The 21,487-nt window shown below is 41.2% G+C and overlaps 1 protein-coding gene across 10 annotated transcripts in view; it reads left to right on the top strand.

Annotated features, from left to right (window-relative positions):
• PNPLA7 (patatin like domain 7, lysophospholipase) overlaps positions 1–21,487 on the top strand; it is a 198,839-nt gene that overhangs the window by 103,919 nt on the left and 73,433 nt on the right. For all 10 annotated transcript variants that reach the window (XR_013484710.1, XR_013484709.1, XM_078149930.1 and 7 more), the window contains 2 exons: positions 7,413–7,482; positions 10,773–10,922. Coding sequence is in view for 8 of the 10 variants with exons in the window: in XM_078149930.1 (XP_078006056.1) it covers positions 7,413–7,482; positions 10,773–10,922 (220 nt within the window). In the remaining 2 variants the exon portion in view is untranslated. The remainder of the gene's footprint in view (positions 1–7,412; positions 7,483–10,772; positions 10,923–21,487) is intronic.

The raw sequence follows: 21,487 nt of genomic DNA, 5'->3' as shown, positions 1-21,487 counted from the left end.
TTATTTTTATTGACACTTCTTGCTTTTATATCACATTCATGTCCAAATATATCCCTCCCCTGCCAGCCCAGCAAGCCATCCCATGTAGCAAAGATTAAAAATAAAAAGAGGAGGGCGAGATGATGCAGCAAAAGTATCTACAGATTGTTAAAGAATTTGCAGTCTGCTTTTCACTTGGCCTTTCTTTCTAACGAGGGGATTGTGGTTCTCTTCCATCTTGAATGAAAATGAGTCATATATATGAATTTACCTAGTGTTGAATTGGTCAGTGATCTCTAATAAAGAACACTATATTTTCAAGGTAGAGAGAGTCTTAATATACTACCATCAAAGACCTGAACCTAGTAATATTGTCTTGTATTAATTGAGTGCCTTTCCCAGTATAACTGGAAGCACTATGACACAGTTAATTAATCTCCCAAGCTTTTCCAGAAGCAGCATACAGGTAGGTTGGTTCTCCATCTGTTTGGCAGACAAGGGACTGCTTTCTAGGCTTCATTGGTCCACAGAGAATTTCATAATATTATTCTTAAGATGTGTTGGAGGTGGCGCAGTAGATAGAGCACTGGCCTTGGATTCAGGAGGACCTGAGTTCAAATCTGGCCTCAGACACATAACACTTACCATCTGTATGACCCTGGGCAAGTCACTTAACCCCATTGCCTAGCCAAAAAGAAAAGAAAAAGAAAAGGGGGCAGCTAGGTGGCACAATGGATAGAGCATTGGCCCTGAAGTCAGGAGGACCTGAGTTCAAATCCGGCCTCAGACCAAACACTTGACACATACTAGCTGTGTGACCCTGGGCAAGTCACTGATAGATGTGTTGGATTTTTGTTTTTCTCCAGTTAAATCTTATTGGGCTAGATTTCTGATCTCTTAATTTCATTCATGTCACTTGTTTCTCCTAGGAGGAAGATGTTTACTACACCTCCTAATTTAGCTTTCTCTACAAATTTCCTTCCTGTGCCTTGCACTTAGTAGGCACTCAGTAAATATTTATTGAATGAATAACTATACTGCTTCCCTCCCTTTAGATCATAAACACAAAGCTGGCCACAGCTAAGCCTCAGGGCAAGATATTTTTTTTTGCTTAGGCAATGGAGTTAAGTGACTTGCCCAGGATCACACAGCTAGTAAGTGTTAAGTGTCTGAGGCTGGATTTGAACTCAGCTCCTCCTGACTGCAAGGCCTGAGCTTTATCTACTGTACTACCTAGCTTCCCCAGGGCAAGATCTTTTTGTTAACACTTCCTACAACTAGTTTTCTGTCCCTGTGATGTCACTCTTAATTTTGAAGTCCTTGATGAGGCATTATCTCAAATTCTTTTCTGAACACTAACATGTTGTTCTGGCAGCAGCCCTTTAGTATACAAGATGCTGCCAGTGAGAAAGGTGCTGTGGAGCGCATTAGCAATTTGGATGTACTGAAGATGGCCAGACTTCTTCCACCAAAGGCTATTGGCTAGTCTGAATTACTTACTGTTAAAGCAGATTGTTGGATGGAAAGCGTTTTAAGCAGGATTTCTCTACTTGAGATTAAATCTGCATGAGAGGGAAAGAAACAAAAATTCATGAAGCACTCACTGTGTGTTAGATGCTGAGCTTTTGTAGATATCATCTTTTTAATCCTCACAACAGCCCTGGGAGGTAGGCACTACTGTTATCCCCATTTTACATTTGAAAAAACCGAGGTAGAGGTAAAGTGATTTGTCCAGGGCCACATAGCTAGTGTGTCTGAGATCTTCCTCACTTTGTGTACTGTGCCACCTGGCTGTGTAATTCCATCATTCATTACACATTTACTGAGTGAGTCCCTCTCCTCAAGGAGCTCATATTCTAGCTGATACAATTTTTAAAAACACAGATTCATAAAAAGATGACTAACATAATGGTAAGAACCAAATAAGTGATATAAATAAATGCTCTTTAATTGCTAAATCTTCATCCTGGTCCTTTTCCATTTTTCTGCAGCCTTTGACATTATTGACCACACCTCCTTACTCCCAGATACTCTCTCCTCCCTGGGTCTCTGTTCTTCCTTCCCTCCTCAGACTCTTTTTCTGGACCATCATCCATATTTTGCCCCCAACTGTAACTCCCCCATGCTCGGTCCTGGGCTCTGTTCTCTGTACACAGGCTCTCTCAGTGATCTTTTAAGCTCCCATAGGTTTGATGGACATCTCTATGAGACAGCTCCCTGATCCCAAAGCCTAGCCATTTTTCATCAGCTGTACCATCATCATGCTCTTCCACATCAGTACTCTTCCCTTCTTTTCATCTTCCTTTTGTGTGTTGTCTTCCCCCATTAGATTGTAAGCTCCTTGAGAGCAGGGACTTTTTTTTTCTTATTTGTATTCCCAGCACTTAGCACAGTGCTTGGCACATAACAGGAGCTTAATCAATATTTCTTGAATTGAATTGAATATGTATAGTCAGCTCCACTCCCTCATTACTAACTTGATGTCCTGTAAGCATCTCAAATTCAACATATTCAAAATGGAACTCGTTCCCCCCCCCCCCACTAAACCTGCCTCTCCCCAAAACTTCCCTATTTCTCTCAAGGGCACTACCACCTTTCCAGTCTCCCAAGATTTCAATTTTAGTCGTCCTTGACTCACTCTCTTCTTCACCTCACTGTTCAATTGTCTCTCAAGTCTTTTCAGTTTTTTTCTCTAGAGTATCTCTTCCATTTGTCCCTTTCACTCACATGGCCATAATCCTAGTTCAGGACCTCATCGCCTCTCTATGCTATTACATCTATGCTATTACAACAGCCTCCTTCTTCACTGGATTCTCACCTTCCAGTTTCTCAGCTCTCCAAGCCACCCTCACACAGCTACCAACCGAAAGAGCAAGGGCCTTGTCACTCACTTAGACTATTGAAAAATTGGGCTCCTTCAAGTCCCTCCCCTGTGTAATCTCTCTTCCACCCAGCTGTCAAAGGGATGTTCTTAAAACAAAGATCTGACCATGTTACTCCCCTGTTCAGAAAGCTCCTGTGCCTCCTTATAACCTCTAAGACCAAAATACAAATTCCTCTGGCATTTAAAGCCCTTTATAATCTTGCTCCAATCTTCCTTTCCAAGTATATTGTATGTTACTCCCTTCACACACTCTGATTAAACCAGTCTGGTCTTCTTCTTGTTCCTCATACATGACACTCCATTTCCCTTCCTGGCCTTTGTATAGGTTGTTTTTTCCCTCTCCAAGGCTGGAATATATTTCTTTCTCAATTCTACATCTCAGAATCCTTACTTTCCTTCAAAGCTCAACTCAGATGCCGCTGTCTATACCGGACTTTCCTGATCCTTTCGGTTTCCAGTGCCTCCCCCCTCGACTTAGCTTGTATTTACTCTGTATGTGTATGCTTAAATGCATGTGGGTTGTGTCCTCCCTCCCAATAGAATATAAGCTTCTGGAGGGCAGTGATTGTTTCATAGAATCATAAAATCATAGATCTAGAGCTGGAACCTCAGAGGCCTCATTGTGAAGGTGAAGAAATGGGCCACAGGAGGGTAAGTAACTTGCCCAAGGTCATAAAGGAGGGATCTGAATCCAGGGCCTTTAACTCCAGTCAGAGCTCTTTCCATTGTACCAAGATTTTTGTTCTTGTCTCCCCAGAGCCAGCACAGTGTTTAGTACATAGTAGCACGTAGTGTGCTTAATAAATGATTGTTAATTGATTACCTTTCCATAAACTTGGCACTACATATTCCATCTCCATGCCTTTGTACAGGCTGTTCCCCATCCTTGAAATGTACTTGCTCCTTACTTCTACCTATTGGATCCTGAGCTTCCTTCAAGCCTGAGCTCTTGTGCCATCTCCTGATCCCCTTAGTTGTTGGTGCTTTCTCCCTCTTCCTCAGACCACCACGTGCAGTATATACTTTTCTATTTACATGGTGTAACTGCTCCCCCTCCCCCCAATAGAATGTAAGCTTCTTGAAAGTCAGGAACGGTTTATTGTTTTATCTTTGTAGCTCCAGCATCTAGCTCAGGAGAGCTTTACAAATACTTGCTGGATTGGAAAGAAATGCTTTAGGATCATAGGAGGGAGAACTCACTGTGGATTGCTAAGATCAGAAAAAATCTTCATAGAGAGGTGGGACTTGAGCTGAACCTTGAAGGATGAGTAGGATTCCAAACAGGAAGAGCAGCACAAGCCCAGGAGTCATACAGATTGCATCATTGCATTGGCTGTATCTGTACCTTTCCCACAAATCTTAGTCCATTGACAGTGTTTTCCAGAGGATAGAGTCCACTGCCAGAAGCACTTGGATAGATCAACTAGAAATCTCAGTTAGTGAGAACAGTTACCAATTAAATTAATCAGATTTTGCTTGTAGAGAAACAGTAAGCTATTTGACTTGAACAGAAAGTAAAAAACGCTTATTTACGTGATTTACATTTGCTAAAGTATTGCACAAAATTGGGCTGCTCTTCACTTATGTTCTCAGTGTTTGCAGTTTCTTGCATTCAAGGTAACAAGGTTCTTGTTCAAGGGTTCTGAACTGGCATCAGCCACATTAGCCATGCATATCTTACTAATGGAAATGGGTACAGTGCCAGTGATATAGCTATTCCAGAATTAGAAAAAGAATCATTGTTTCCATTTATTATAAATGAAAATGTTGGAGCCCCATAGTTATAAACAGTAAATTTTATTGTTTTCAAAATTCTAGCTCTTCCCAGAGTGAGAGATGAGGTAGTGAAGTCTAGTGGAAAGTATCCTGACTGTTGGAAACATCTGATTGCTACTGACCTTTGGCTAAGTCATTTGCTTCTTTTTGGTTGTTTCTTAGAAAAATACAGAACAGCAGAAATAATACCACCAGAAATATTTCCCAGGCTATCATAAGGACAAAATTAGGTAGAAAATTCTTTGAGAATTGGTGAAGGCTGTAAAAATTTTAAGGCATTAAAGGTGTTGCAAAGAAGTTTGTTGTGCCCAGATCCGTATTCTTCTGGTCATTGTTGTTGAGTCATTTCAGTCATGTCTGACTCTCTGTGACCCCTTTTGGTGTTTTCTTGGCAAGGATACTAGAGTGGTTTGCTGTTTCCTTCTCCACTTCATTTTACAGATGAGGAAACAGAGGCAAACAGAATGAAGTGACTTGCCCAGAGTTGCACAGCTGGTAAGAGTCTGAGACTGGATTTGAACTCAGGAAGATGGGTGTTCCTGGTTCCAAGACCAGTGTTCTGTCCACTGTGTCACCTTACTGCCCATTGTTCTGGTCACCTGGTAACTATTGTTACCTGATGCTTGAGAATATATTCTGTATTCACTTTGCTCCTTGAGAGTTCATATGGTTTTTAGGTATTTTTAAGCACTCTTTTAAACTGTCCTTTTGTGGCTCACTTTAACCTTTTTATTTAACATTTGCCTTTAGCAAAACTAATACATGGAATTTGATGAGTGGAAAACTGGTGTTTAACTGGTAAACAATGGTTTCTTGAGCTGCTATTCCGCCTTAGCATTCCAGCTGCTGGTGTCTTATCATAGCTATTTTGAACTTTTGATTACTAGTTGTAGAAATGATCGTTTTTAAAATTAGACATATTTAACTGGAGTTTGATGTATTTCTAGATCAGTTGCGTGCAAAGGAGACTCCTTTCCAGTTCCCATTGGTGCTGCTTTTGTCATGTGCCTATACCCATGCGTCCTGAAATTCCTGATATATTCCCCTGTGCTTATGTTTCTAGTGCATCAAATGCCAGTGCATCACCGAACCCATGTTGGCACATGAAAGTTGAAGGGAACAGGCACAGATTGGGCCAAAAAGATTATGTATGAGGCATAGAATCTTTTAGCTAAAGTGGGCCATATAAATTATCTAGTTCATCATTTGACCTACACAGAAGACTATAGCATAGCCTCTTCACAAAGATTAGGATCTATCTTGTTTTAAAGAACTTCCCATGGTTACCCATTCCAGTGTCTAATAGCCTCATTTTTAGGAAGTTCTTCCTTTTATGTAACCTAAGGCCTTCCTACATTTATCCCACTTAGAGTGTCTAGGACTAATTTGTTAGCCCAGGAAGACATTAATAAAATGATTAACTTAACTGACAGTGAACTGGAAGGGCCCTCAGACATACTGTCATTTTATAATGAGAAACTTAAGACCCAGAGAGGTAAATTTAGGTCTCATGATTAGTGACAGAGCTGGAACTAGAACAATAGCATGCTAACTTCTATCCCATGCCCTTTCCAGTATACCACACTTACTTTCATCCACACTAATGTGTTTTGGGTCTAGTTTTTCTCTATCCATCAGGCTTATCTATTCCATATTCATGCTCTGTTCTATCTAGAACCCATGTCCTTTGCCTTGTTCTTTCTCTGGAATCCTAGTTAACTGAGGTCTCTGTACCTATGATCTCAGAGGCAAGAAATCAATTAAACTCAGTGAGACTTCACCCACCCTATAAAATACTTGAGCTTCCCTGAAGCATCTACCCAGGAGTCTTAGTGGCAGCTTACCGCATCCTCAGAGACATCTCTCAAAAGTTCATTGTAGACTCTTTCCTACCATGAACTGATTTTCCGTCCATCATTCTGGAAGCTCCCTGGCAACATCCATAGCTGTATCCCGTTCCCAGCCCCAGAACATGAGGTGTAGGTGGACTGCCTGGCTTGTAGGTATCAGTTACTGCCTCAATGTGAGGAAGGTCAGTGGGCTGCGCTGTATGTACCTTTCCCTTGTTGTCCTTGTTCCCTTGACTGTCTCCAGTTAAGCTCCACTGCCCTCCCTTCAGTGCACCAAATAAAAGGTTCTATTGCTTTTAGCACTGAGTGGTTTAACTCATTCTCCTGCAAACCCTTTTTAGTCCCAGCAATGACTTTTGACACTGACACAACATCTATGCTCCCTGAATAATGTTAGTATGATTTTGGGGAGTCAGAATATAGGGGAGAAGGAACATAATTTGCAAGTAGTAGTTTTAGTCATTGTGCGTATCTGAGGTATCTAGGGTTATGGCTATACTTAGAGACAAACAAAGCCCTAAATGACTCAGTATCTTACTGAAATTTTATTCCCTCCCGTCACCCCAACTAAATACTAAAAAAAACCCTTTTACATTAAAATAAACCAAATAGTTTTGCTGGCTGCCTCTATTATCTCCCATCTAGCCTTGTTTTGCCTGAATATTACAGGTTTTAGTAAGATTTATAACAGGTATACTATTCAAAAGAAAAAAATCTTATTTCTTTGCCTTCCACTCAGGTTATTATGCTGCCTATAGAATATGTGACTTTGTAACCTTATAAAACTTAGCAGTTTGAAAAAGTAGGCTGGAAGTTTTGCTTCATAAATCTTCCTGTCATTTCTTGAGCATCCTCATAGGGTTTTCCAATGTTTGTTGTAAGATGTTGATTTGTTGGTCTTTTTCCTTCTTCCTACTTTCCAGGTTGTGACTAGGCTGATCCATTTGCTTGGGAAGAAGATCCTTGGCAATCTTCAGCAGGGAGCTGTATCAGGTAAGTGTACCTAAGAATATTGCCAATATTATAAACCCCCTACACCTTCTGAGCTCAGATATTCTCAGCTGGCCCTTCATTGTGAAGCAGTAAGTATTTCTACTTCCATCAGGGGATCAAGCAGGTTGTTTGTCCATTATGAAATGTACTGAAACCATGTACAAAGCCAAGAATTCATTATGATTATAGTCCATCATGGAGCTTGTTAAGGGATTGCAGTTGCCAGAAGTACCAAAAGAACTTGGCTGAAACATGGACTTCAAGGTCAGCAGTAAAGTGAAACTTCAATGTTTCTTTTGTTGACCCTTACTTGTACCATGGGGGTGCCTTCATTTGGATCATAGGGAGGCCAGAATAGACACATCTCTAGCGTCTCCTCCCCCCCACTTCCCTTCTCCAAGGGAGACTTTGATTCCTGCCAGGAAAGAAATCAAAAGGTTGGATCCAGAGGCTGCTCTGCTCTCAGAGAGAAAGGGGAGAATACTGGACTATGTCTGTTTGCTCCCTTACATGTTGTTAGTCTAAGGGATGCAGGTTTTGGGTTCAAGCTAAACTCCTGATCAAAATTCCTTAAGGAGGAAAGGAGAAAAGTCTGCTATATCCAAGACTTGACTTCTTCTCCACAATTACAAGTTCTACATAACAGATAGCAAAGATATCCATTTATCCAATTTGATAGCAAAACAGAAATGAGAGAAAGTATACATAGAAGAACATATACCAGAGTGAAGGAGCCCTCTGATTAGGAACAAAGTAACTTAGCTCTACCAAGAGAGAGAATCCCAAATCTCACCCAAAGGGGAAATTCCCCAAATTCTATAGTGTAGCAAGCTAGGGATAGGGACATGATGGAAACTGTCATCTCCTGTTTATGTCAGATTCTTTCCAGAATCCTTTTCAACCTAAAGTGCGGTTGGCATTGTCCTACTGTCTCAAAGCTGGAAGTCAGAAAAGCCCAAAAGAGACTGAAGAGTCCAAGGAGACTGAAGAGTAGATCTCCCAGTCTCTGCCCCATCCCTCATATAGGCATGTGGCACTGATCTCTACCAATAAGAAGAGAGTCTCCTACCAATGGACTTTGGGCCTTGGTTTATACTTTTTAAAAAAGGCAGTAGAGGGGCAGCTAGGTGGCGCAGTGGATAGAGCACTGGCCCTGGATTCAGGAGTACCTGAGTTCAAATCGGCCTCAGACACATAACACTTACTACCTGTGTGACCCTGGGCAAGTCACTTAAGCCCATTGCCTAGTCAAAAAAAAAAAAGGCAGTAGAAATGAGGCATAGTAGCACATCGCTATAATCCCTACTGCTGAGGGAGGCTGAGGCTGGAGGATCCCTTGAGTTGGAATCTGAAAAGCAGTAGAGTTAAAATCAGTGGGATTTCTTTGCTAAGTCCAGCACTAATATGGTGAGCTCCGGAGAGTGGAACATCAGGCTGTCCAAGAAGGAACAGAGTGGCCCAGATTGAAATAATGGAACAGGCAAAAGGTTCTGTACTGATCGGTACTGACATTAGGCCCATGAGTGGGCACTGAATTTCCAGCCCAGATCTAGTCTCTGCACAGCACCCCCCACCCCCCGCAAAAGTCAATAGAATATCTTCTTTACCCACCTCAAAAACTGTTCAGGAAGGAGAGGGAAATTTAGGTGAGACTTCTCAGAAGGGCCAGAGATGAAAGCATTTTGTGTTATCTTTAACTGGATTGTCAGGAATTACTGTCTCTGTCATGTGGTAGTCATGGGAAGAAAATTCAGATGTGACAAAATGATTCGAGTCTATTACTTTAACATTTCACATTCAGATGACTTTTAATTAATTTTATCCCAGTTATAACCTCAACTGTGGAGAGTGAATTTCCTGAAGCTGGCAGACACTTGGGTGTGTTTATTAGGAGCCTGGAATAGTTCCAAGTTCTCAGACTGTTGTTTTGTATTGGCCTCCTCATGTTCTGATGGATGTTGATAATCATCCACTTAATTCTCTAGTATAGTCTGAAGCTTAAAGGACATTCTGTGAGTAGAAGAATGATCTCAACACAGACACCACCATGAAGATGACATATCTCATTTGCTAGCTGAGTGCATGTTCTGAATACATCACCGCTCATTGTCTGAAAGTGCATATTTGATTTCATTAAACTACTCCCACTGCTAAAGGCAGAACAACTCAAATTACTTAAAAAAATACCACACATACAACAGAAGTCAGAAATTTACTCTGGCTGTAGTATAATAACTGAAATTAAATGGAAGGTTCTGAGGACATTTTTGAGGCATGAGAACATTGAAAACACAGAAAATGCTACAAGAAGCAAAAAAGATATGAGTTCAGGAGAGAGATATGTTGTGATCAGTCCCAGTGTCATGAAGGTATTCATGAAACTGTTTTCTAAGCAAAATATTCTGTCTCTCTCAATACAGACCTGTGGCACTTGGCCCACTTCGATGGGCACTTCAGTCACTGGGGCTTCCAGTACCATCTTGCAACATGGAGAAAACTGATCCCTGGGTGGTTTGTGAGGTGGCCTTACAGTATTCTCAGAAGAGATACCTAGAAGCTTCCTTTCACTTTGTATTTCAGGCAGTGCTGCTTTAGGATGGCTTGCATCATGGTCAGATGTGGTCAACCTTGGGGGCAGAGTTTAGACTGAGAGAAGATCCTTAGACTTTTCTCAGTTGGGGAAGTTTGGGACCACACAGGGTGAACAGTATTTGGCAAATATAAAATAAAACCAAATAAAATGCAGTGATTGGAAAAGGAAGGTGGTGAAATAGAAAGGGCTTTCAGTCAGCAGTCTTTGTTCTTTGCAAGTGCTATACAAATGTAGAATTTCTGAGGGAACTTTTCTCTCCATTATTTTTGCTGGGAAATTAGATGAAATCGTGGCATATTCACTTAGCACATGAGAGGTAATAGGATAAATGTTCATGCTCACCAAATAAGCCTTTTCCTAAAAGGCCCAGTGCAACATCCTTTACAAAACATTTGCTTATTCTTCTCAGATTAAACTCTCTCTGTCTCTCTCTCTCTCTGTCTCTGTCTCTCTCTCTCTGTCTCTCTTTCTCTCTGTCTCTCTCTCTCTCTCTCTTTCTCTCTCTCCAGAACTCACATGGCACTTTGTGTATATATGTTATATGTGTGCCATTTTATTGTATATCATAGTAGTGTTTCTAATAAGCTCCTTTTAGACAAAGCCTGCCTTTTTTTCCTGTCTCCCTCAGAGAGGGTGATGTAGCAATACTAGAGGGTTAGGGTTTCAGGCCTGATGCCTTCTCTCTGATGTTTTTCAGGTCACCAGCTTGGACTGTATTACTCAGGCAACAAGTGGGATTCTGGGAATCCATCCAGCAACCTTTCAACCGTGGCTATTCTGCCAGTATCAGAAGATGTGCCCCTCGTTACGTTTACTCTGGAACTCAATCATGCCCTCAGTGGGATTGGTAAGAACTTCTTTTAAGTGGCAATATTTAATAAGGAAGAAAGGAGGCTTGATTTGTCCTGGTCTAGAAATCTAGATTTCTTGGTCAATTACTCAAGTTCCTTAGAGGTGTTCTAGTCACCTTCATTCACTTCTTTTCACCACTGCCCTTCAGTGGGACATTGGACAAATCGTTTCTTTCTTGGTTTTCTTAGTGTTCTACTTTATAATACTTGCCCTTTTGCACCTTTTTAATATGTCATAAAGAAGAATGAGTTTATAGAGTGGTTTATTATCAGATGAATGCAATCCCGAAATTTTCTTTGCATAGTGAGTACCTCTTGGATGATACATTTATCTTCCTAATCCTCACAACATCCTTGTAGAATTCTTCATTTTATAGATGAAGAAAGTAAGGTTTAGAATGAGGGTGAATGCAGAGGGGTTTGACTGAGTCGCCATGAGAACCCAATTTGGACTTATTCCAATAGAACCTTCCTATTCCTTAGGTACAGCATGTCATGATTTATTATAATATGGCAATAAATTAGCTTTCTTCATCCCACACAACAGGTTCTCTGCAGTTACTTGAAATAGTAAAGTAGAGAATTGGTAAGGGGAGTACCTTCTGCTGACTTATAGAGCATTTCTAATTTGGGGAAGATGATTTTGCATTTTGAATAGAGAATATTTTCTGGGAATATTCATTTTTGCATTATTTTGGAATGTGATTATGTCTTTTCCAATCCAGAAATCTAAGTTTCTTAATTGGGAAATTTCCTGTTTTGCCAGAAGAATATGTAATGTCAAGAACTTTCCTGAATCCTGGAGGAAGAGGCCTTAAGAAGGCAGAGTTGCAGAGCAGTGGAGGATTGTCTTTTCTCCTATACTCCTACTATTAGCATGTTCCATTGCATGTTTATTAAGAAATCTTCTGACGAGTTACAACCAGGAGGGTCTTGTGGTTCTTCAGTTAGGTTTCTTAAGCCTTATGTCAGTGTTCCAGATCCACTGGATTTGGAAAAGAAAATCTTTGGATTTTTGGATAGTTAAACTCTCAGGTTTCTCTTTTGCATAGAAAATTTTTTTGTGCAGAGAAATCTAGCATAGAATGGATGTAAAAGTCTAGTGTGGTACAAGGTTTAGCCTCCTTGGTTGTCATACAGAAAAACTTCAGGACGAAAGTGTTTTACTTAAAAGCACAGGACTCTTATGTTATTTGAGATATCACAGTTCTGCGCAGTCTAGCTTCCAAACCCATCAGTAAATATAAACTGTTCTCACCAAGATTCCTAATGATCTCTTAATTGCTAAATTCAATGACTTTTTTATAGTCCCCTGTTTTTTTTTTAACATCTCTGTAGTATTCGGTGCTATTAACCACCTTATCCTTCCGTTTATTCTTCCTTCCTCAGTTTTCATGACATCATTCTCTCCTGGTTCTCCTCCTACATGTCTGACTGTTCTTTCCTTTGCTAGATCATCAAACATATGCCACTATAATACACAAATATATGCCAGCACTCTATCCTAGGTCCTTTAATTTTCTTCCTCTGTTGCTTTCTTTCTTGGTGATCTCACCATTTCCCATGGGTTCACTCATGTCTTTGAAGATCTGCATAAGCAGCCCTCATCTCTCTCTTGGACTCTAGGCCCAAATCACCAACTGTGTCTCCTGGGATGTTCACCTGGACAAATCATAGGCATCTCAAACTCAACATGTCCAAAATAACTGGTGGTCTTTCCCTCAAAACTTCCTAATTTCTTCCTAACTGTTCTAATTTTTGTCAAGGGCGTGACTATCCACTCATCTAGGTTTGTAACCTCAGAGTCATCTTTTGACTCTTCCATTTCACTCAACCCCTGTATTCAATCATTGGTCAAGTTTTATCTAGTCTACCCTCCACACTTCTCATATCCATCCCTGTCATCCACTCACATGATCAGCACACGAGTTCAGGCCTTCATCACCTTTCTTTTCCTAATTAGTCTCTTGGTCTAATGTCTCTGCTTTACCACAAAATGGAAACACATTTAGTATGTATCAATCACTGTGCTTAGCTTAGGGAATACAAAGCTTATGTGTTTAATGTGAGCTCACATTATAAATGAGAGAGACAAGGCATAGGGGGATATGCTGGAAGAGTATATGGCAAGGCCGGAGGATCAAGATAGAGCAGCAGACAAGATTGCAGTGTCTTGAGATTTGGAGGACACAGGATCAGGATAGATGATAAGGTCCAATGATCTAGTGGTCCTCCATTACTGAGATGATTATAGTTGGTGACTCCCTGCTTATCCAGTGGTTGTCAGCAGTTTTGTCCACTCCCTATCCTGGGGCGCAGAGGGCCCCAAGTCCATGAACATTGGAAGGGAAGGTCTTGAATTGGAGGCAGGCCAGACACCAGAAGGACTCCTGCATCAGCTTGGTTAGATTTGCCCTCTGGTACCTGGTACGAGAGGATCTGAGCCTGGGCAAGGTGGGATTGGGCAGGGGCAAATTGATATTCCTAAAGCACGAGTCTAACCATGTCACTCCCCTGCTGGAGACACATTAGTGGCTTTCTGTTGTTTCTAGGTTAAAGTACAAACTCATCTTGAATTTAAAAGTCTTTCAAGATCTAGCTCAGACTTGCATTTCCCACTTGTTTTACATTCTTCCCTCTCCTGCACTCTACATTTTAGCCAGACTGGCCTACTTGCAGTTATTCCCTATGCACAAGATTCATTCTCCTGCCTCTATGCCTTTGCATAGGCTCTGTTTCACTTTCCTAGAATGTTCTTCTTATATGCCTCTTGAAATGTTTATTTCCATTCCATATTCAACTCAAGTGCCATTTCCTACACAAGGCTCTTTCTAATCCTTTTCAGTTATTAGCACCCTCCACCCCCAGAATTACTTTGTATTTATTTTTTATTTTGTATTTTTTTACCCATGTACATTTTGATTCCCACCTCAGTAGACTGTATAAGCTCCTTACGGGTAGGGACCCTTTTTATTTCTGTCTTTGTATCCCTAATGCCTAACACATAGTAGGTACTTAATAAATGCTTTTTGAATTGAATTATTGAGTGGAAGATGCAAAGGAGACTCAAAGGAAGCTGTCAGACAGGTGGCAGAATAAGAGAACAGGGTTACAAAAGCCAAGGGAGAAGAGAAAGCGCCCAGGAGGAAGGAGTGGTGGACATTGTCAAAAAACTACGAAGATATCAAGTAGAATGAAGACTAAGAAAAGATCATTAGATTTAGCATTTAAGTGATAATTGATGACTTTGGAGAAAGTAGTTTCAATTGAGTGGTGGAGTCAAAAGCCAGATTGTAAGTGATTGAGAAGTGAATGGAAAGAGAGGAAATGGAATCAGCAAATGGGATTCAGTGTGACTTGATTGTTTGAGGGGATGGCAGGGTAAAGTGAAGGGTCTTGTTTTTTGTTTTGTTTTTTTAAGGATTGTGGCTCCTTAGGTATGTGTTTGTCAGTAGATAAGGCAAGACGGTAAATGAAGGAGGGAATGATTGAGGGGTCATACTCTGAAAGGAGAAGGGAGAAAGAGCACAAAAGAAGGCAGAGCAAAGATGACAGAGTATCAGGAAGTACACCAAAACTCCAGACAGACTGAGAGGAAGCACCAGACTTAATCTTGATCAAGAAATCCAAGAAAGAATCCCAGTGACTCATTTTTCTTCCAGCCCAGATCTGCATAGAGGACAGTAGAATTGAATTCTGGCCAGGAGGAGAAGAGGTCCAAGATTCAGCATAGAGGGGCTGAAACTTGTGTAAAGTGCAGGAACAGGTGCCAACTGGCAGCTTGGTGGCTCTGGGTAATTGATCCAGCCAGAGTGGACTGAGGAGAGAACCTGCACCTTGGAGGTGCAATCCAAGATGAAGAGCTTTGCTGGTCTTAGATCACTGAGCAAGTTCAGAAGCAAGCAACAGCTGTGTGGCTTAAATCTCAGGAGCAGAGCAAGGTCTTGCTTGCTGCTTCCAGCCAAGTCTGAAGTCTAAAGGGAAATAATCAGGGTAGAAATTCCAGATCACAGCAAAGCCTGTAGTTCTGTCAATATGGACCAGAAGAACTTTCCAGCTGTCTGATAGTCTACTGAAACTCCAAATGGAGCAAGCCCATAGGCCTATCACTTAGACACAAACCAAGGTCAGGAACTTGTAGAGCTTAGAACAAGGAAGAAGCAAACAGACTTTTCCCTAGACTAGACCACTTTGGGAACACTGAAATCCTGAAGGTGCCTAGCCTGAACCATCCCTGAGTGTTTGGAATAACACAACACTCAAAGCCCCAAGAAAGAAGCCACCGAACACAAGCCTAGACATTTTCTTCAAAAGTGTGCAGAGGCTAGACCTAACATAAAGTTGTAAATCAAGATGGAAGATGGAAGAATGAGCAAAGAAGAAAAGAATCCCACTGTAAAAAGCTATCATGTTGACAGAGATACTTAAAACACAAACCTAGAAGAAGAGAATGACTCCAAAATATCTGCAAAGTAAGTCTCAAAGAAAAACGCAGCTTGGGCACAAACTCAACTAGGTTTTCTGAAAGAGATGACACAAGAGTTTAAAAAAAAAGTTTAACTTGTTATTGGGGTTTTTTTGTTTTTTTGTTTTTCAAATTAAATGAAAATGCTGAAAGAAAAAAGTTGGAAAATAAATGAGTTACAGAAGAAAGAATTGAAAGAGAGAATTAACAAGACCTTACCCAAACAACAACTCCCTGAAAATTAGTATAATCCCTATCCCAAAGCCAATTGGTGGCGAGGAAGGTCTTACCATGCTTGAGGAAGTTGGCAAGTGGTGAGTGAGCTCCAAGCTTCTCCAAGCCCTTTTTGGGACTATTCAAGTGAGAGTTTCCCTCAGGGACTCCTGAAGCTTTGAGTCATTTCAGGCCCTTCTCACTTCCCTCTTCAAGAGGGAAAGTGGGAAAGGCCAACCTCACTTAAGGTTCCCAAAGGAAAAGATTCTGGGAAGACGTGAATTGCACTGGCAGTCTGTACCATACCCTTATCTTTAGCTTTCTACATCAGAGACTGTGGGGAGTTTCTTTTTGGGTGAGATTAAGGATACTCTCTCTTGGTTGAGCTGAGTTATGTTGCTCCCAGTGAGAGACCTCCTTCACCCTATATTATCTGGTATGTATTTTTCCAATGTATACTTTATCTGATTTCTATTTCACTATGATTTGGGTAAGTGGATTTCTTTGCTTATTTGCTATGTGTGTTCATTATGGAACTGGTATTTGGTGGGGAAACAGTCAAGCCTTGGATATAAAACTTGGTGTCCTCCTTCCCTTAAAAATGACAGAGCAATAAGATGTTTGATGAAACCCTAAGTAAACATATTTAAGGGAGCACATAAATATACTTCTAGCCTGGTGCCCCTCTCTCCAAGGAGAACAGAGTAGACTCCAGCCCCTCCTGGCAGGAATTAAAGTCTCCCTTGGAGAAGGACGGGAGGAGAAGAGGCTAGAGATGTCTATCCCACCTCCCTTCAAGCCGCATGACAGCCCTCACCATACATGGGGCCTTACTACATGTGGGGCCCACTTCTTAGCTACATTAGTGTGGACTAGATAGAAGCTAATTATTCCATGGGACAACAAGAAATATTAAAACAATGTTAAAAGGAAGAAGGAGGGAGGAGGGAAGGGGGAGGAGGGAGAGGAGGAAGGGGAGGAGGAAATATTGTAGGAGAGAAAATTTAATAATTTTTGGACTATCAGAAAGCCATGAACAAAAAAAGAGCTTAGATATCATATTTCAAGAAGTCATAAGAGAAAACTGCCCAGATGCCTTAGGACTAGAAGGCACAGTAGAAGTAGAAAGAATTCAGGTCACAACCTGAAAAAAAAATCCTCAAATAAAAACTCATAGCAACGTTATAGCGAAAATCCAGAACTTCTAGGTCAAGGAAAAAATTCTGCAAATAGCCAGAAAGAAAGGATTCTGGTCCAGAGGAGCCACAGTCAGAAGCATACATCATTTAGCAGCCTGTGCTAGAAAGGAATAAAGAGCTTAGGATATGATATTACGGATGGCAAAGGACATGGGCTTACAAATAAGAATAACTTCCCCAGCAAAAATTCTTATAATGCTACGGGGGGGGGGAATAAACCTTCAATGAAATATAGGACTTCTAAGCATTCCTGATAAAAAGATCAGAGCAGCAAAGATACCTTGAAATGCAAATACTGGAGTCAAAAGAAACATAAAAAGGTAAACATGAGCAAATAATCTTAGGGGAGTAAAGAATGGATAAATGTTGAGACTGTAAATCTCACATAATAGGATGGAAGCACAAGTAGAAGTTTATACAAACAAGTAAGAAGGAGTTGGGGAACCACACCCTCATCTGAACTGGTCAGAGAAGGGATGAATGTGTACACACACATACACACACACCACACACACACACACACACACACACACAGAAATGCATTTCACCAAACAGGGAAATAGGAGGAAAAGAAGAGAAAGGAAAAGGGAAATAACATGCATGCAAGGCAGATTAAGGTAGGGATTATTTTTGAGGAAAATACTCTCTAAGGATGTACACAAGTACATCCTTAGCAGATCTTTTGGAGCAAAGAATTGGAAACTAAGGGAGTACCCATTAATTGGGGAAAGGCTGAACAAGTTATAATATATAAATGTGATGAGTAAATATTGTGTTGTAAGAAATGATGGAGAGTTTCAGAGAAACCTAGCAAGACTTATCTTGAACTGATGAAGAATGAAGTGAATAGGATCAAGAGAACAATTTATGCATGACGGCAAAATTATATACATAAACAGTTATTAAAGACTTGGGGACTATTATCAGTATAAAGACCAACAACAATTCCAGAGAATTCATGTTAAAACATGCTGCCCCTCTCTTCATGGAGGTGAAAGTTTCAGAGTGCAGAATGAGACATTTTTTTTGGACATGGTCAGTGAATAAATTGGTTTTGCTTGACTATATGTGTTTGTAATAGGGATTTTTTTCTTTCTCACTTGGGGGTAGGAGTGGGATGAGAGGGAAAGAAGGTGGATTTTTTTCTGATTAAAAAAAAGGTTGAAGTTGAAAGTTTTAGAAATAGAATATAAGTGGAGGGATTGGCTTTGGAACCGAGAAGGCCCACCTCATTTTCAGAGACTGGAGAATGATAGCGTGATATGATAAAGGGAGGTTCTGAAGTATAGAGTAGGAGAGAGAGAGAGAGAGAGCGCTTGTGATAAATGGCCTATTTCTCAGTAAAGCAGGAGGCAGTCTTCTACTTAAGAAAGAAAGGAGAAAGTATGATACAGGAGGTTTAAGGAGAGAGGTGGAGATTTGGAAGAGCTGTTTTACAGAGTGCAGTAGTCAATCAAGAAAGAATAGAAAGATTATTATATGCCAGCAAGGACATAGTCGAAATGACCTGAGCGTATGACTTTAGCACAGTGGTTGCTACAGGGTAAGCACTTAATAAATGCTTTTCCATTCATTCTTTCATGTGAGTAGGAATGGAGAAGGTAAATTACAGGGGTTAAAGACCCAAAGTTGAAGTTTGGCAAGGAGTGATTGGCAGTAAGACAAGGAGGCAAGGGATTCAAGGGTAGCTTATGGTTTGTGGTTGAGCTGATCAAGCATAGAATCAAGACTGTAATGGGATGGGGCAGCTGGATGGCGCAGTGGATAGAGCACCAGCCCTGGAGTCAGGAGGACCTGAGTTCAAATTCGGCCTCAGACACATGATACCCACTAGCTGTGTGACCTTGGGCAAGTCACTTAACCCCGATTGCCTCGCCAAAAAAAAAAAAAAAAGACTGAAAATAGAAAGAAGTAAGGCCAGAGCAGGGGGTGTTGACTGTGAATGGAACACTGGACTTGGAGTCAAGAAGACCTGAGTTCAGATTCTACTTCAAATATCTACCAGCTCTGTGACCCTGAGCAAGTCATTTAACCTGTCTTCCTCAGTTTCCTCATCTGTAATGTGGAAATAAGAATAGAACCTACCTTCCAGGGTGTTTGTAAGAATAAAATGAGTTAAAATATTTATAAAGCGCTTTGCAAACCTAATAGTGTTATATAAATGTTAGCTATTTCAGATGTGTAAGAGTCACTCTCCAAATATAGAATTGCCAGTTGCTGAAACTCAGTATCAGATTTATCTGCAATTTATTTCCTCTGCTCTTCAGTCAGGCATCAAGTAATTGCTACCTTCCTTCTGGATGTGTAATAGCATTGTACTAGGCACTTGTGAATCTCTCCCTCTTCCAGCTCACAAACATTCTCTTTTTTTTTTTCCTCCGCTTTTTGGTGAGGCAGTTGGGGTTAAGTGACTTGCCCAGGGTCACACAGCTAATAAGTGTCAAGTGTCTGAATTCAGATTTGAACTCAGGTCCTCCTGACTCCAAGGCCAGAGCTCTATCCACGGCGCCACCTGGCTGCCCCACAAACATTCTCTAAGTATCTTGAAAGTAAAAATAGCTCTGTGCCACCAGTCCTGCCACAGAGCTGAAGAAGGTATAGACCAGCTCCCTTTGTAGGTGAAGGTGCATGTGAATAAGGTATCTAAGCTTTCTGCCCCAGCTTCCCCAAGAGGGGTCCACTGGTTGGGAGCAGCATGCTGGTCTGGGGTCTCTTGTCTGGAGTAGCTTGTTCTGCTGTGAGGTTTCTGTGGGTACTGGGAATGCTAGGTCATCAGAGTCAGCCTCTGAGGTAGCATATTAGCATTGAAGAATCACAAGAAATTCTTTGTTAGCTTCGGCTCTCAGTTCCCTATTGAGATTATTTCTTGATCCAGGTTGTTGATAGGTTTTTGAGATAGTAATGCCATTGTTCCTTTACCCAGGTGAGGTAGCTTCAGCACTCTCTTTACCTGATACGAGGGGCTCCTTGCTGTTGCCTGCTTTACTTCCTGGAGATTAGACAGTTTCTTTTGTGGCCATCTATTTCCATTGGCCTTTTGGTTTTCTTTAAGTCATTTCCTTGGAAAATCCCTTAAATTGGGACATTTTTTGGACTGGAATGCTCTCTTTAGAGACTAGAGGGGGGTGGCCTTCTGTTCTTTAAAGCTGTCTTCCCTTAGATTCCTGTTAGCATAAGGTCTGACCTTTAAGATCCTAGAAAGCATTAAGGTGGCGCTTACAGTTCTCCATTTGACTGATTTGCTAACTTGTAATACAGCCACCATCCTAGCCCATCTGGGTATGGTAGGGAATAGACTATGAGAGGAGATATTTGTCAGGCCGATAGGCAGCACTTGCAGCTGCCTGTGCGGCTGATCTGTCCTGTGTAAGTTGTACCAGGGCATAATGGAGTTAATTTCCCTGGTCCCACAGACTGGCACACCTATGGGCACTCAGAAGCCCCAGACAGGTAGCATTGGCCGGGATTCCTTCCCTTCATATTTTCTCGGAAGCATCGACAGATTGATTCTCAGAATCACAAATGCATATTCTTTTCCTGCTGTCACTCTTTCTCTTGTCCTGTTTCTTGATTTCCTTTTCTCCTCTTCCTATCCAAAAACAAGAACACAAGTGATCTTAAGAAAATGTCCCAGTAGAATAGCAGAAAACATTTATTTCTGCTTATCCCCAGTCTCGATAGGGGTTGTCTCATTTTTCCACAGAAGTTCCGGAATGACAAGGCCTGGGCTTTGTTTACTTTTGGTTTATCGATATCTCTTGTCCATTTAGTGAATGCAGTTCTGCTTCTCTCTGGAGGCTTTTCCACCTTATCCCCTGGCATTAAACACAGGAAAGCTCACCTGCTTCAAGGTGCTTTTGAGCCCAGGGAGCTACTACAGTGATGCCAGTTTTGAGCAATTTAGAGAACAGTTGGCTTTCTATATGTTGATGTTACATGACATAGAGCAAGGCTATTTTTATCCAAGTGTGAGGCCTTATTAACAGTTCAGCTCAAACCCTAAGCTTTGCGCAGTAGCACTCAAGTAGCTCTGATTCCTGTCTCTGCTGAAAATAAGATGCCACTTCTACGTAAACAGAGTGGGGCTGCAGGGCCAGTTGCTAAATTAGGCAGTGGAGCATGACACCTTGGGGAGAGCTCTAAGGAAAGAGTGAGGGCAGTAGCCCTGGCTTTTCTCCTTCAGGCCTGGATGCTGATTGATTGACTAGACTTGGGCAGATTCTCTCCTTCCCTAATGATTAGGGTCAGTGACCTGAAATCAGGGTCCTCTTATGAGTGGGTCTGTCTACGTGCAAAGGTGAAGCATGAATTAGAGGTTAGGGAGCCCAGGCCAACAGGCAAATAAGCCCAAGAGAAAGGAAATTTTATAGTAATACTCAAAGTGAGTGAAGAAACTGGATTGAAAATCTAGAATATTAGGCTAAACCCATAGTTTCTTCACGGTTTTTAACCCCTTTTTTCTTTTGGAATAGAACATACCAGAACTCTCTAAAAAGTTTTGTGTTGGTAGATTTCTTTCTGGATAGGAGACAATGTGATGCAACAGAGCACCAGGCTAACCTCAGGGAGACTTGGTCAAGTCTTGGCTCTGCCACTATTGGGCTCAACCGAGTCACATAAGTGCTCTGTACCTCAGTTTCCTTCTATGTAAAATGAGGATAAAACCTTTGCTGCCTGCCTCACT

This window comes from Phascolarctos cinereus, unplaced genomic scaffold (assembly GCF_003287225.1).
Source record: "Phascolarctos cinereus isolate Bilbo 61053 unplaced genomic scaffold, phaCin_HiC Scaffold_2;HRSCAF=192, whole genome shotgun sequence".
NCBI classification, from domain to species: domain Eukaryota; kingdom Metazoa; phylum Chordata; class Mammalia; order Diprotodontia; family Phascolarctidae; genus Phascolarctos; species Phascolarctos cinereus.
Note: the sequence above shows the minus strand (reverse complement) of the source record. Positions and strands in the feature narration are given on the sequence as shown.